At 37.7% G+C, this 15,780-nt stretch overlaps 1 protein-coding gene across 1 annotated transcript; it reads left to right on the top strand.

The window, feature by feature from the left end:
* The first annotated feature begins 8,373 nt into the window (after positions 1 to 8,373).
* On the top strand, positions 8,374 to 9,905 carry LOC105232353 (malate dehydrogenase, mitochondrial). The gene is made up of 4 exons (XM_011214016.3): positions 8,374 to 8,543; positions 8,599 to 8,806; positions 8,897 to 9,093; positions 9,157 to 9,905. Exons 1-4 carry the CDS (start codon positions 8,481 to 8,483, stop codon positions 9,733 to 9,735), a joined length of 1,047 nt encoding a protein of 348 aa, XP_011212318.1. The 5' UTR covers positions 8,374 to 8,480; the 3' UTR covers positions 9,736 to 9,905.
* Positions 9,906 to 15,780: the final 5,875 nt, after the last annotated feature.

Below are 15,780 nucleotides of genomic sequence, written 5' to 3'. Positions count from 1 at the left end.
TTTTTCAGCGTTTCAGCGCTGCACACTGTACCTGATTTGTTATCTGAAAACAAAATTCAATTGACTTCAACAGAACAACAACGCTTTTTTTTGGCATTGTGTGTTTTTGTTAACGCTCAAGTGCGTGAGCAACAAAAACTATGCAGCACAAGCGAGCGGGCATTTGCATAATCAAATAGAGAGAATAATAAAAAATGCGTATTGCGAGCAGAGGCCCCAACGGCAACCTAGCAGCGATAGTTAAAAGTATAAATTATCGTGTATATGGTCTAGGCGGATGCGTGCCGGGCCAAACGGCCGAAACAGCGACAAGAAATGTAGGAACTGCCAGCAAAGCCAGTGAAGAGAAAAAAAAAACGTATAACCTTGAAAAGTGTACAGGCGATCATTCCACTCGGCATGCAAAATTTGTCACTGCGCGCAGAGCGCCAATTAAAAGGCAACGAAAAAAAAAACAACATTATAAACGCAAACAACAAACGAACGCACCAAAAAGCAATTTGAAAAAAGATAGACAACAATTTGGGAATGAGCAAAAAGTCAGAGAAAACGCACAAAAACGCATGCAAACGCACACAATGCGCACACAAACATATTCGACTCGCACACACACACACTCGCAAAAGTTAATTAACAAAATAGACACAACATAGCGCACAACAACAACAATAAGAACATAGCCGCAGAAGCAACAGCACTAGCATAAAGCCCAATAATAGCAACATCAGTCACAACAATGCCGACCGCGGAGCCAGCGTCTCAAGCGGCAAACGCACCGCAAACAGGTCTCGAGTTCCCGACCAAAAAAAAATTATAAATAAATAAAATTGTAAGAACCAGCAAGAGTGCCTCAAAAGAATAACAAATAGGTGGGGAAACGCAACTAGTGGGGAATAAAATAGAATGCGAATTATAGCGCATAGCATAATAGGTAAACAACGCGTTTAAATGCGAAAACTAAGTGTAATTACGAGGGTGGCAAGACAAGTCGCTCGAAAGAAAGTCTTTTGAAGCTCTGATAATTAAATTTCGCATAAAGATAGTAATTGATTTTAGTGGTGGTCATTCTTCCTATAAAAATCTCTTACCTTAAAACGATTGCTTACGATTTAATAACTCTAAACCAAGTAAATTAAATTCTTAAACCATAATCTCTGTGGTTTTCTGATTTCTAGGAACCAGATGAAAGTAAAACATGTTTTCTCCGTAGGTTAGTTAGGTTAGGTAGGGGAGTCTAGTTAGTTTTAGTTCTTAGCGATACCAGATGGAGTGGCGTCATGTAGTCCATGAGGTTTAATCAGCCTTTAGGATGCCAGTGCTTGACGAATTCTAAAATTTAGGTGGTCTCACTGAAGATACTCGTACATAATTAAGTATCTCATACTGTGTGCCTCATAATGCTTGAAGCGTTGCCTTGCGAATGCAGGACAAGTGCAAAGGTTAGATTAGGTAAGGTTAAACTGGTAGGCAATAAGCCATGCATAGACCAGTTTTGGTCCTCTGCGATATCAGATGGAGTTCAGTTCCTAGGTCCAAGAGAAGTAGAGATCTTTTAAGACGCCTCCGCTTGATGCGAATTTTAACAGACCCTATCACCTCACTATCGATACCTCTTCCAGTGTATTATATCCCAGGTGCTTACAGCGTAATCTTGCCAATGCAGGACAAGTACACTTGAGATGCTCCATTGTTTTCCTGGTGTTTTGATCTTGACATTTTTTGGAGTCTTCTCGATCTGTCAGCCCCATCCTACTACCCAAAGCATATACTCCATCTAATATACTAAACATTAATTGATATCTAAAGCAAAGGCAAAACTGAAACCGAAGTTGAACTTGAAATTGATGTGGAGACCTTAACCTAAGACCAAGGCAGGAAAAATACAAAGAAACGTTGTTGCCAACATACAAGGCAATCAGCCAGCTGGACATAACCTACCGCACACCCATATGGTCTGTATGTAGTGGAACGCAGACGAAGAAGCTGCAGACGTGTCAAAATGCTGCACTCTAAACTATTACAGGCTGCCTCTTGATGTCTCCGATTGTATATTTTGCACAATGAAGGCCGCAAGCTTCCGGTCACGAAACATAATGAGCTCCACTCTAAGCAGTTTTCGTAGAAACCATCCCTGCAGTCGCTTGCTTGAAGCGAAGCCACCTCCTAGGAACATCAAGAGGTTTTTCCTGGATTACGTCGACGACTTCACACAGTACGCCGACCAGACTTCGGACGCAACTAACTTTAGACACACACTGACCTCTATTCTCAATGGGGACATTAACACCTTCTCTAACTCCCTCTTAATGAATGGCGTACTTTTAATCTCGTTGCAGACGAGGAGCTCGAGTTGCCACGAGAATCTTGAGTGACCAGCTCAACTTCGTTCTGGGTATTGTAGCAGGTTAAAGTCCTACTTATCCAGAATCAACCACGACATTCCAAATATACATACATATGTTGTACGTCGTGAGTCCTCGTATGACTCTCCAGTTCTTTAAATACCTGAATACCCGACGTATGCTAATCATCTAACACTCCTCGCGCTATGATCCGACTCAGTTGAATCAGCACGTTTCCTGGTCCTAGCGTGGAGTGATTTCGATAACAACCGATCCTTACCACCCAAGCTAGAATTAGATAACCGCTACAAGAGCAACAACCAAGACAGAGATAAAGAAATTAAAAAGAAAGTTATTAAATAATTTATGCAAACATTGTAATATATGTATGTAACTAATTTATGTCATGATATTCTTAAGATGTGCAACACTGTCCATTAAAGTGGCATTTTCTAAGTATTACGTAAGTTCTTCTAGCATATTCATTGCTGTTGTGATCGTATTTTGCGGTGCGTCTAATGCGACTAAAAAGCATTTGCTAAAATCACCTTGAAAAGTTCATTCGCATCGAATATTCAAACGCATGATCGTGAAAAATGACACAACACAACAACAACAATGACTATAGCACTAAAAATGTGCTTGACAAAGCAGCAGCAGCGGGGTACAAGACATTTGTCACAACAACAAAAACAATAATAACGCATTGTATACGCATATTGCATACATAGAAAATATTGTAGTTAATAGACGAATATTGATGTGAGGCAAACTCGCTCCAAGGAACTTGCATGAAAGTCCAAAAATAATTTTTTGTCACTTTTTTGCAGTCAAAATAGCAAATTCACGAACGCCAACAACAACCATGACAAACACTTAACTACCGCGCAGCGGAAAATAAAGAAGTAAACAAGTAAGGAAGGGCTAAGTTCAGGTGTAACAGAACATTTTATACTCTTGCAACTTGTGGGAACCAAAGCCTGGGTAATAACTTAAAGCATAAAACGTTAACCAGAGGATCGGAATCCAAACAATTTTATATATATGATATATACACATAGCTCATAAATTGACCGACATATTGGGCACAAGGTTTGTTAGTAAAGCGATACTCATATGTAGTATATGGGAGTTTGGGTAGTATCGACCCGATTTTATCTATTAACTTTTATCATGCCACATACTAAAAACATATTCCCTGGGTTTCATTAAGTTACTTCACATACAATCACTACTCATACGGAGTAAAGTCAGTCGGATGTTCGAAAATCCTGATATTAGTTAAATGGGGGCTACATCAAATATTGGCCAAATTGTATCTAATTTAGACATAAACATACACTGTTATGAGTAAAACAAGCTCTCTCAATTTTATTAAGATAACTCCCAGACAAGTTTTGGCCGATATAACCGGTATAAAGTCACCCAGTTCGAAAATCTTCATTTATTAGGTATACATTGGCCGATATTTTCGGCCAAAAATCAACTATAGGTACTGGGGTCCATATATTCGGTGCCTAGGGTCTTGAACAGTTTTTGTTCTATTTGAACAATTTTTGGTCATAAGGTGGAATACTTTAAAATAATTATTAGCGCAAAGTTTTATCCTATTGCATTAATTTCTTCTTGATTTGTGTACTGGAAAGAATCAAATGGAATTAAAAATATTGCTATATTGTGACGTAGGAATATGAGAAGAATGTGTCGTACTAAATTTAGCCGAAATCCATTCGTCGGATCCCGAGATTTGTGATTTTACCAAAAAATGAGCGGTGTCACGTCCATCGTCCTACTTGACACCGTCTTCCATAAAACCGTCTCATACCATCTCAGAACTAAAATTTAATGTCGTGTTTAGTTTTGGATTTATTGTTCGTTTAGGTGCTTTGAAAAGTACCGTTATATGAGGAGTAAGCGGGGTTATTCTCCAATTTCATCCATTTTCACACTGTCGATAGAAGTTGTTATAGGATTTCTACTTAGCAAATTTGGTTGTTGTAGCTTTAGTGGCTTAGGAGATATGTGCATTAAACTTATTACAAGGAGAGGCCACGCCCACATTTAAAGATTTTTTTTCCCAACAGGTGCAACTGCGATCCTCTCTACCAAACTACAGTTTTATATCTTAATTTAGTGATTAGTTATGGAACTTTATAGGTTTTCGGTTAATAGCGATTTGTGGGCGTGCCAGTGGTCTTATTATGCCTATCTACGAACCCGTATCATGTCAAGATGTCTACATTTTTACTTAAATTAGGTTAGGTTCACAAAACTATTACACTCTGTAGCAACATGTTGCAAGAGTATAAAAAGAAATAAAACTCATAAGAACACCGAGAAGCGCGTGTGGTACGTCAACGCAATGGGGCGTCCAGCGTATGCGTTCATAGTATCTAACATATAAGATTCTAAATTTGCAGTTTTGACTGTGTTAGTTGGACTACGAATTTGTGAAGCTCGTAGAAAAATGCAGAACTCAAATGATCACGTAGTCTAAGTCTGAAAGCAGCCACACACAGATTTATGCGCCCGAGCTAAGACTTTTTATGTTTCCATGTTTTTTGTGGAATAAGAGTTGATTCACATTAATACTATATGTTCCCATAAGTTCTTTAATGGTTTGTTTATTGGAGAAAATTCGATACGCATTTTTTTATTAATTTTGTATTGATTTTAAAATGTTTATTGAAACCTATGTCAGAACGTTTTATATTTTTAACTTAAATATAGCACATAACTAAAGGGTACGAGAGGTACTAGATATCTTATTTTTTTTTTTTATAAAAAGCGAAGTTGCAACCGGGTTATATTCGAACTTCTGTTGAGGAATTTTATATATAATTAAGGAGTGGAGAAATCAAACCAAACCACCAGAAAAATTTGTTCTTATAGTATGAGTCAAGTTGTGCAAAGAAGTATTGAAAACGATCTTCCAATATTTATGACATCTTAAATGATCTGAGAGAAAAGTGGAGGTTGATATTATGAACTCAACTTGCTAAAACTTGCTTTTTCATAAGAGTCGTAAGGGCTCGAGTCCGTTTATTCTCAGACAAAAACAGAACTTCTTAAAACGCTTATTTTATATTTTGAGGTAGCAATGCTGGAACAAGCCTTTAAGGGATTACATGGGTTTCCTCAGGTAAAAACAACCTCCTTTTTTCAACAACTTTTTTCAACTTGGACGAAGGAAAATAGAACTGAAAACTGGATTTTTGGCAAACATTAAAAAAAAATGAAAATTTCGCGATTTTTTTTTTCAAATATTTATAATCGAAAAAAAATTTTCGTCCAAGTCTTTAGGAACTGTATCTCAAAGACCTGTAAAAATTCATGAAGACCGGTTAAGTAGTTCTCGAGAAATCTTGCCAACCGACTTCAAAAACTCAGTTTCAAGAAAAACGCCAGAAAAACGAAGCCTCGAAAGCACAAGTTCTAAAGGCTGTATCTCCGAAAATCTCACTCAGATCAACTAGAAAATTTAGGAAAATATTCTAGAGGTGTTTTAGAATTTAATAAGGTAAAAATTAGATATTTTGAAAGCCGTCAAATATAATATAAAGATTTCTCAAAGATCTGTTGTGTTTGTCTTCCTCCATAACTGGAGAAAATTCTAATTCATCTTGAAAGTTAAGCTGGACTAATGTGAAGACAAGCAAATAAATTTAATATGACTACCGAGAACCATATTTTACTTATTAGTAACATGAACGCACCTATTTGAACACCCTTTATCAAAATAGAAAACATCTAACTGTATGCGCTTATGTGAATCTCTAGAAAACTAGTCAAACAAAACAAATTGCGAAAATTCGGTGAAGTTCAAGGTGTGATCACAAAAACATCAAAACAATAACAACATATTCAATCACGGCGCACAGAAGCAAATACAACAATTTCGTGAGTAACAATTGAATTTGATAGCAAATAAAATATACGCAAATAAAATTGATGAATGTAAGAGAGGTTTCGGGCAAAGCGTGGTTAAATATACAAATATGTACGTATGTATATGATTAACGCACTATACCATATATGCGTCTATGAGTATGTACATATGTAGTTAGATGATGCTAAAGTGAGAGGCAGACAAATACATACATATATACATAGGCATAGTAGATCCATAAAAAAACATAGCTTTGCAGTAATTCATTAGTTTTCAATTGTTGTTTTTTTTTGTTTCTTAGGGCTTCACAGTGTGAAGATACGTGGGAGCTTAAAATAATTTGACAAAAGAATAGAAAAGCAGAAAATTACGAAAAAACCAAGACCGTGATGAAAAGAAGTTTGAGAATGAAATATTTTGTAGGTCCATGCAACTCTGTTAATGTGAGGTAATTGCAGAGGACGCAACGAAGACAAACAAAGAAACCACAATAAGTATTGGAGTACGACGTTTCTGTTAGCTGTTAAAAAAAATATTAGAATCAAATTATCTTGAAGCTTTAGTCTAGCATAAAGGCGGACGATCGCACGAAATAACAGACCTAAGCTTTATAAAAGCTTAGACAATTTTATAAGCAAATTAAGCTTTCTTATTTTTATATTATATTAGGCAACGATCTTGTCAACATCTGAACAATTGCATTTAATATTTCACTAGTAATCGGAAACTTTGAATTTTCATACTTAATTTTTTTTTCATAGGCCAATATATTTAAACTCATAACCGGAATTTCTTCTCCCGAAATTGTAAATAAAACGCAAAATATTTAATTATTCATTCATATTTACTTTATCGCCTTTAAAGGAATCCCCACCATATGTAATATACATACTTATACCAACGATTTTTTCAGTCCTCGAAACACTTTTCGCAAACACTTTCTAGAACGCCTTTCAGCCGTTTTGTTTCTTCGATCAACTGAAAACAAGTTCCACGAAGCGGCAATTTTAGCTTGGGGAACAAGAAAAAATCACACGTAGTCAAATCTGGTGAATACGGTTGTTAATCGATGGTATTCATTGCGTTTTTGGATGGTGGGTTATCATCGTGTAAAATCCATGAATTGTTCTGCGACAATTCCGACCGTTTTCAACAGTTGTTCTCACCTAAACACCTCAATATGGGCAAATAAAGCTCCTTGTTGACTGTTTGTCCCTGCGGAACACATTCATAATGTACCAAATCACAAATATCGAAAGAATAATGAGCATCACCTTGATTTTTGAGCGGCTTTGGCGTGGTCTTTTTGGGTTCGGTTCGTTTTTTCCCTCCATTCCGGTGATTGTTCTCTTGCTTGCATGTCAAACTCATAAACTCATGTTTCGTCAGCAGTTATAATACTCTCCATGAATGTGAGATCGGAATTCGTACCATGAAGCATGTCGAATGAGACCCTGAGTACCGTAACCTTTTTTGAAAAAAACTCGGTGTTTCATTCCCAAAATCATTCGAACGGACTCGCAAGAGATGTCGAGTTCTCTTGCAATCTCTGTAGTATTTGTCTGACTACGCGGACTAGATCATGTCGTCTGAACGGATAAAAACTCTAAAGGTCCGAGAGTATTCGATGCAGTGTCCACCTGAGGAAGCAGAGGAAGAGAAAGAAGTCATTGACGTAGTTCAGCGAATTAAAAGACGGTGATTACGCTGGTCATGTTGTCCGAATGGACGAACACTCCAGCTCTGAAAGCTTTTGTCGCAGTACCCGCCGGGTGACGCAGGGGAAGAGAAAGACCTCCACTCCGTTGGAAAGAACAGGTGGAGAAGGATCTAGGAATTTCCAATTGGCGCCACATTGCAAAAAGAAGATGCGACTGGCGGTAACCGCGTAAGCGGTGTTGACACCAATAAAAAAGAAGAAGAGCTGAATCCTTGTGTCAACCCTTGGAAATGAAGAATTAAAAAGAAGAAATTTAACTTCCTGTCGACAAATTTGCGAAGAATCTTAACTCAAAAAAAATATTTTATATAGTTGAACCGACTAATTAATACAAAATATCTGTACCACTGTGTTATTTTAGGCCAAACAAAACCTACTTTATAAATTATTTCATACAATATGAAAGCGAAATATGTCTTCATTATTTTGAACATCGACAAGACAAGAATTTATAATTTATTTTGTAGACTTTTCAAACTCACAAAATAAAAGCATAAATCCGAAAAAATAGTCGCAGTCTAGCTTGCAGATGAATAGTTTGAAATTTCGGCAGATCACACGACTTGTGCGCAACTTCGGCACAACCACGAGAGTATGTTGGTATTAGATACCGTAATTTCTCATACAAAATCTCTATTTTCCCATAGAATGATTTTAAAGTGGCTGTGGTTGGTTCTTCTGGTGGTATTGGGCAACCATTGTGTTTGCTCCTTAAACGTAACAAACTTGTGAGTAAGCTCTCCATTTACGACATAAAGAAGACACCGGGCGTGTATGCCGATCTGTCGCACATCGATACAAAGATCTCTATTGAGGGCTTTCAATGTGCGGAAAACTTACCAGCCGCCTTGGAGAGTGAGTTGAATTAAAACTACGAGAAATACGCAGTTTTTTTTCATTTTCATCTTCTAAATTTAATTGTGTTTTCCTTCATGTTTTTGGAAGAGGCGCATGTTGTGATGGTGGTAGGTGGTACGGCACGCAAACCCGGTATGAAGCGTGAAGATCTATTTAATAAGAATGCGAGTGTTGTTGAGGAGATCGCAAACGTTGTTGCGGAAAAATGTCCAAAGGCTCTATTCTGCATAGTCACAAATCCCGTTAACTCTTGCGTACCGCTGGCAGCGGAAATTCTAAAAAAAGTATCTCATTTTTGGAAACCAATAGTTTACTTATAAAATTTAAACTTTGCATAACTTTTACAGAAGAATGTCTTCGATCCTAAACGTCTATTCGGCGTTACCACACTCGATTTAGTACGTTCACGCACTTTTATTGCTCAAATATTAGGCGTAGAACCATCGAAAGTTGTTATGCCCGTAATTGGTGGTCATTCCGGTCAGACAATTTTGCCTGTACTCTCACAATGTAAGCCGGCATTGAAACTGGATAAGGAAAAAGCCACAAAATTGATCAAACGCATACAAGAAGCAGGCACGGAGGTAGTTAAAGCTAAAGATCAGGATGGTGGCGGTTCCGCTACGCTTTCAATGGCGCACGCAGCTCTCCTCTTCACAGAAGCTTTGTTGAAAGGTCTAAAGGGCGATGGCAAGCCGGTGAAGTGTTCATTTGTAGCTTCCGATGTTAGTGACTGCGCTTACTTCTCGACGCCTTTGCAGTTAGGCAAAAATGGTGTGGAAAAGAATTTGGGTTTACCGAAGTTGAGCGCAGATGAGGAGAAATTGTATTGTATAGCGGTGGAACAATTGAAAAAGGATATCCAAAAGGGTATCGATTATTTTAAAAAGTCAAATAAAGATGACAAGAAGGATAAGAAATGTTAACGAAGTAGGGAAATCCCCCTTTGATATTGGATACTTTTTGTGCGCTCTCATTATGCCTTTAAACCTATATACTTGTGTTAACATCATTATTTCCATGGATGTATGTAGAAATATATATTTTGAATATATTTGTTGTGTTGCTTTCGAAAACCGTTATATCATAATTGTTCTAATTGATGTGTGTAAGCTCCACAAACTTTGGTTCAGAGAAAAGTCATAGTTAATGTGTACCTTACAGATATCTCTTCCGGAATTTTCGATTCTGCTTCGTCAGATATCGATGGGCAGCTTTTTGGGGAAAAAAGGTTGCTAAGTCGATGCACCTCGACACACTGAGGATCGTCGACGTTTCCTTCTGGCTATTACAAACCTGTTCAGTGTGTAAAAGAGCCCTAAGAACTTCTTTTTTAATATCATTATTGCTCATTTAGCAAAATTAGAAATTTTGTAAGGGATTGAATAAATGAAGCTAGAATAGTTTCATCAAGAACCATGAAGAACTCTTAAAAAAAGTGCATGTATATTTGTATGTATAAGTTTACGAGGTTTGACAATTAAGTAATGAGACTGAATTTATTGCCGCGCTTGTGGTAAACCTGTGACCTTGTAATTCCCTTTCTCTTTTTCCGGCATCCCTCTCCTCTCCAGTTCGCCTGCTGCGTCAAGTTGAGTGGACGTGTGTTTGTAGTGCTCGTCACGAAAATGGAAAAACGAAATCAAGAGCAACGCGTCGCGATAAAACAGCTTCGGAAACGTCCACTAAAATTGTAAGAGTGTATGGTGAAATAAATGAAAGTATGGAAACCAAACGGCAAAGCAAAGACATCGCTCGTAACTGGATCCGGCATTACGATAATGCGCCGTGCCACGTCGCCCTCAGCGTGTCCCTGTATTTGGCCTCTAAAGCGATCGCCGTGTTGCAACAGCCACCTTATTCGCCCGACATGTGACCCTTTTTGTTTCCTAAAACAAAATCGGTGGTCAAAGGAACCCATTTTGAGTCGATTACGGACATCCAGGCGGCCGTGACGAGGATACTCGCGGACATCCCAGTCGAAGCGTTCCAGAAATGTTACGAAGCATGGAAAACGCGCTGGAATCGCTGTATAGCGATAGTCCCCAAGGGGACTACTTTGAAGGGGATAGCAGAGTTGTAGAATAGTTTTCAAATATACGGTTTTAATGGAATCAGTCTCATTACTTAATTGTCATACCTCGTATGTATAAACAGTTTCCCCAGATATGCACAAACATAATTTACTTTCACTTGCATCTTTCAATGTATGAATATAAGTAGTTACACTATTTGGGTTAGAAACTTTATCCTCCTTCCTAATCATTTAAAAAAGTTTTTACATACATGCATATACTTGTACATTTGTATGTATATATGTACTTGAAAAAGTTCATGCCGTAAATAAGTTATTCACACAAATTTCGACTAAGCAGCAACTACACTGAAGCATCCCTGAAGGACACAAGTGCTTTAGCTTACAGCGGCCTTTTAATTTCAATAATGCTTACGAGTTTCTGAAATGATTTTTTCAAATTTTTCATTCGGCTTTGTGGACAATACTTATGATTGTCTTTAAATCTTGAGTCTTTTATTATAGCGACACAACCCCATTATAAGTTGGTGGAGAAGAACAGAAGCTGTTTTGTGATTAAAATCATATTTTTTCTAAGAAGGGTTTAAGTAGGCTCTCCACGTAGAAACCACTCTCAATGAAGAGGAAAGAACTGCCTCGGATGAAAGACCCCACTTTTTATGGTGAACACAGCAAGCGTAATAAGGTGGCAGAGCACACTTAAATTCCAATCGTCGGGAATACTTTCGTCCACAATATTTTACAAAAAAGCATATGCATGCTCCTTATCAGTTCTTCCCCCGCCCGCCGCTTTGTTGTTCTTCAGATGGGTAATTGCTATTCGAACTTCTTAATGGTTGGGCAATGGAACGTCCACTCCATCGTCATCGGTTGAGGAATCGGATTCACCATCTCCTGGTTTTCTCCATAATTTCAGTATGCTACAACAGTATGCTCCGGTACGGTTTTCATAGAATTTTCGATTCTTGCCCCTGTCGGCCAGCTTATCAAACTCTTCCCTCTTCCATTCTCGGTATCTGTCCCATCCCGCACTTAGTCAATGTTAGGACCTCGAAGCGTACGCACGTCTAAGTCACCGGAGACGTGTCTTCCGTCTATCAAAACATGATCGATCTGGTTGGTGACTTTTCGATCCGGAGACAGCCAAGTAGCTTGATAAATTTTTTTAGACTGGAATCGACTGCAGATAATCATATTTCGGGCCACTGCGAAGTCGATCAGCCTCAACCCATTTGAGGTTATTTTATCATGGAGGCTGAGTTTAGCGATATGTTAAAGAATTTCGCTTTCATGCAGATTGTGGCTAGACGTTCATACACCGGGGTGAATGATAATACTCGGCGACGGCGTCACTCTCGCACCATGAGTCCCACACCGAATTTGCGCTCCTTTATATGATCACTGTAGTAAATGCCACAAGGACCTACTCGTCTCAGTCCATGTCCCCTCCATCGTATTTCTTGGACGGCGGTGATGTCAATCTTCACTCTGACAAGGACATCAAGCAGTTGGGCCGAGGCATATTCCAGGTGCATGTCCTTAAATCGTGATCCTTAAAGTAAAAGAGTGGCGATCAGAGAACTTTCCTCACTTGCGTGAACTTCTACATATAACTCCAACCTCCGTGAAAGGAGCTCAGAAAGCTTTCCTCACTTGTGTTAGAACTTTTCTCACTTGCGTGAATCCAATAGAATCACATTTACGAAATTGTTGAAAATCTTGAAAATGTTGGAGAAGTGTTTTGGAAGTCTATTATCAACACATGGATTTAAGTGAAGGTAGTGAAGTCATCGCTCATGTGAGTGGTACATCCATGACAATACGAGTACATCGAAAATATTGAAGAAACCGTTCTTGTCGTGTTGGCATCAGAGAGATGGAAGAGTATCTCAACCTCTCTTATGAATAGACATTTTTGTTAATACTTAGGGTACGAAGCGAGTCAATGATAGCCTCAGAACGAAATTCCTCCATTTTTGGCTAAACGACGTCGTATCAAGGGCACAAAAAAAGATGCTTAACAACGTGGCTGAGGACCCGTACATTAGAACAACAAACAAAAACATTCGAATTTTCTAATACAGGCTCATTTTTCCTACAGGGTATTATTAAAAAGTGTTGTAAGTATGTTTGCATGTAATTGCAACTATTCGACACAGTTACCATAACCGTAAAAGTCGTACACACTGAAGCAGGATGAAAGATTTATTGTTCGTTGTTGTTTGTGTAAAAAAGCTTCAAGGGTACGCTTTCCCTGCATAATAAGCACTAATATTCTCATATTGTACAAAACTATGTGTGCATGTGTGCGTTTGTATTCACTTTATAATGCCAAAATCGCTTTGGAGCTGGTAGTGGTGCAGCATATTCTGCTTGTGGTCCACGTCCGCCCACTTCAACGTGCCCTTGCAGCTTTCGTCGCCATGCAAAAGTCTTTGTCTGCGCAGTAGTGATGTCCTAGTTAGTTGTTGTGTCCCATTTTTTGGGTTATTATAGATTCACACTTTTCAGCTTGTTCGTTAACTTCATTTGCTGTTGTTGTTCCTTTTGTCATTTTTATTGTTGTTGTTGTTGGTTTAGTGCTCCAGATTTTGCTTGTATGATTTTTAAGCTAGTCGCTTTTATACTATTCGTGTGTGAGTCTGTGTGTGGGCATGTTTTCGGTCTGTCATTTTTCAGTTTCCCTTTTTAATGCCTTTCTATATTTTTTATACGAAAAGTTTTGCAGGTCTAACCACTTTTCCTTTCACCCTCAGCAAATTATTTATTTGCAAATACATTAAAAATAGATTTGTAAAATTGTGAGTTCCCAAAGTACTTCCGCCAATACTGACACACATTAAATTTGTTGAAACTTTTGCTGTTTAAAAAATTCACGTGTTTTGTTTTTGTTGTTGGGAGATCTAACGTTTAGTTGTATTTTTCAGTTTGTTTAAGTTATCGATAGATTTTTCTGAATTTGAACCATATTTGAAATTAATAGAATTTTTCTTTTCTTCGTCCATTCGTTTGCACCTAAATATCTGGTAAGGGGGTATCCTAGTCTAGAAATCAAATTTTGGGCAGTTTTTTGAATTTTATTAAAAAAAACCAAAAAATATTTTTACTATCCATTTTTTATGGTGTTTTTATTGATATCTTAAGAATACAGAAAAAAAATTTTAGAAAAAAATATTAAAAATTAAAATAATTAGAGGGGGGTAGACAGGTGTAAAAAAATGGCGCATCCTGGTGACATTAATCCCGACTCTACTGGTGGTCTGAAAAAAAATATCAAAGGAAATTCTTAATTAGTAAGGATGCTGTCGTAGTCCCTACCTCAAGAAACACTAAAAATTTTTGAAAAATGGCGACTGCCTGAAAATAAAAATCATTTTTTACGCTTTTTTTTGAAATTCCTGAATTTTTTTAAATATTAAAAACAAAAATTTTGACACGATGCTGGTAGGAACGATAAAGGATTATATAAAGAAGGTTCACACAAAATTTCAAGTAAATCGGTTGTATAGAACTTGAGATAATGCCGGTACCGTGTGGAAAAAGTAGTTTCGAGAAAAACGCGTTTAAAAGTCAACCTACCTACCGGGCTAGGTACTGCGTCACTAAAGTAACTGTAGCTCTTAAAATAATTTTAATTTTTAAAAATCCTTTGGAGGATATGTTCTTAAGGGTCTAAACTTTAAATATATGAAAAAAAATCGAATTTTTCAAAATTCTAGAGTAGAATACCCCCTTAAGGCCTCGCCTATTAAAGCTGAGTTTTTGAGTTAACATTTTTCTCTCGTATTTACAAGGTGCGTTCCAAAGTAAACAGAACAAATGGTTTTTTCGGCAAAATCAATTTATTTTATTCAAAATAGTCTCCTTCTGCTTCAATACAGCTTTTTGCACGGTCCAAAAGCATGTCGAACGAGTGTTTTAGCTCGTTGGCCGGTATGGCCGCCAATATGCCGGTGGAAGCCTTTTGAATGGCCTCTACGTCTGAATAACGCTTTCCTTACAATAACTTCACTCCCAATAAATGAATTGTCATGAAGTTCTCACTATACAATCAATGAGGATATCAGATTTTAACGCATCAGTCGACATATATGTAGATGGCGCCACTAGGGGACGCTAGATTCAAAAAGTTTACTTTGAAACGCACTGTGTATGGGAGCGGTCATTTCTATTCTTCAAAAGAAGCCGATTATACAGTAAATTGTTATGTGACACGACAAACTTTGGGTTTTGCCGGACATACCTAAGTCGATCCTCTCTTCCTTGGCTATTTTAGACGAAGGTGGTTGGATAAGTATTAAGATTTTGAAAAAATGATTGATCCAGCGAAGCAGAGAGTCCATGTTTGTTTGATGGTCACGGAAAGACACAGAAACTTTTCGAATTGCGCTCACAAAATATTAATCGACAGTTGACTATTCTTTGTACTTTGCCTTGATGTTCTCCGTAGTAACCTTTCGCGGCTCATGGAAATGACTCGTCATCAAAAATATACGTTTGGCCACAATTTGCTCTAATTTTTTATGGGCGACATCTAAGGAGAATAGTTTCCTTGTATAACTTCCAAGCGTTTTTTGAATTCACTCAACGATTTCTCTTTCAAATCATGCATCAAATCCCCGACCGATTTACGAGTTTCGATTCGACTGGAATTTTGAAAGATAATTGAAAAGAATATAATTTTCTCTTGCAATACACTCATAATACTCAAAACTGTTACGAAGAGCGATCTATTTCGAGGTTCCCTACTTTTTAAAGAACATTCTTTGGCATTTATATGTCGAAGATAACAGTTCCAAATGTTGGCTGCGAGTACGTCTCGTTAGGTTTGCCCCAAGTTCTGAATCGAAGCAGGATTGTCCACATAGCTTTAGACTTTACATATCCCTACAGGAAAAAATATAACGGTGTGATATCACACGATCCTGGAGGCCAA

This window comes from Bactrocera dorsalis, chromosome 1 (assembly GCF_023373825.1).
Source record: "Bactrocera dorsalis isolate Fly_Bdor chromosome 1, ASM2337382v1, whole genome shotgun sequence".
NCBI classification, from domain to species: domain Eukaryota; kingdom Metazoa; phylum Arthropoda; class Insecta; order Diptera; family Tephritidae; genus Bactrocera; species Bactrocera dorsalis.
Note: the sequence above shows the minus strand (reverse complement) of the source record. Positions and strands in the feature narration are given on the sequence as shown.

What these genes read in the sequence shown, in the direction of transcription:
- LOC105232353 (XM_011214016.3), top strand. Translation starts at nt 8,481, where the DNA reads ATGAATAGTTTGAAATTTCGGCAGATCACACGACTTGTGCGCAACTTC. An exon ending in ACTTCGGCACAACCACGAGA is followed by an intron (nt 8,544 to 8,598) that starts GTATGTTGGTAT and finishes ATTTTCCCATAG; the next exon opens with AATGATTTTAAAGTGGCTGT. An exon ending in CAGCGGAAATTCTAAAAAAA is followed by an intron (nt 9,094 to 9,156) that starts GTATCTCATTTT and finishes TAACTTTTACAG; the next exon opens with AAGAATGTCTTCGATCCTAA.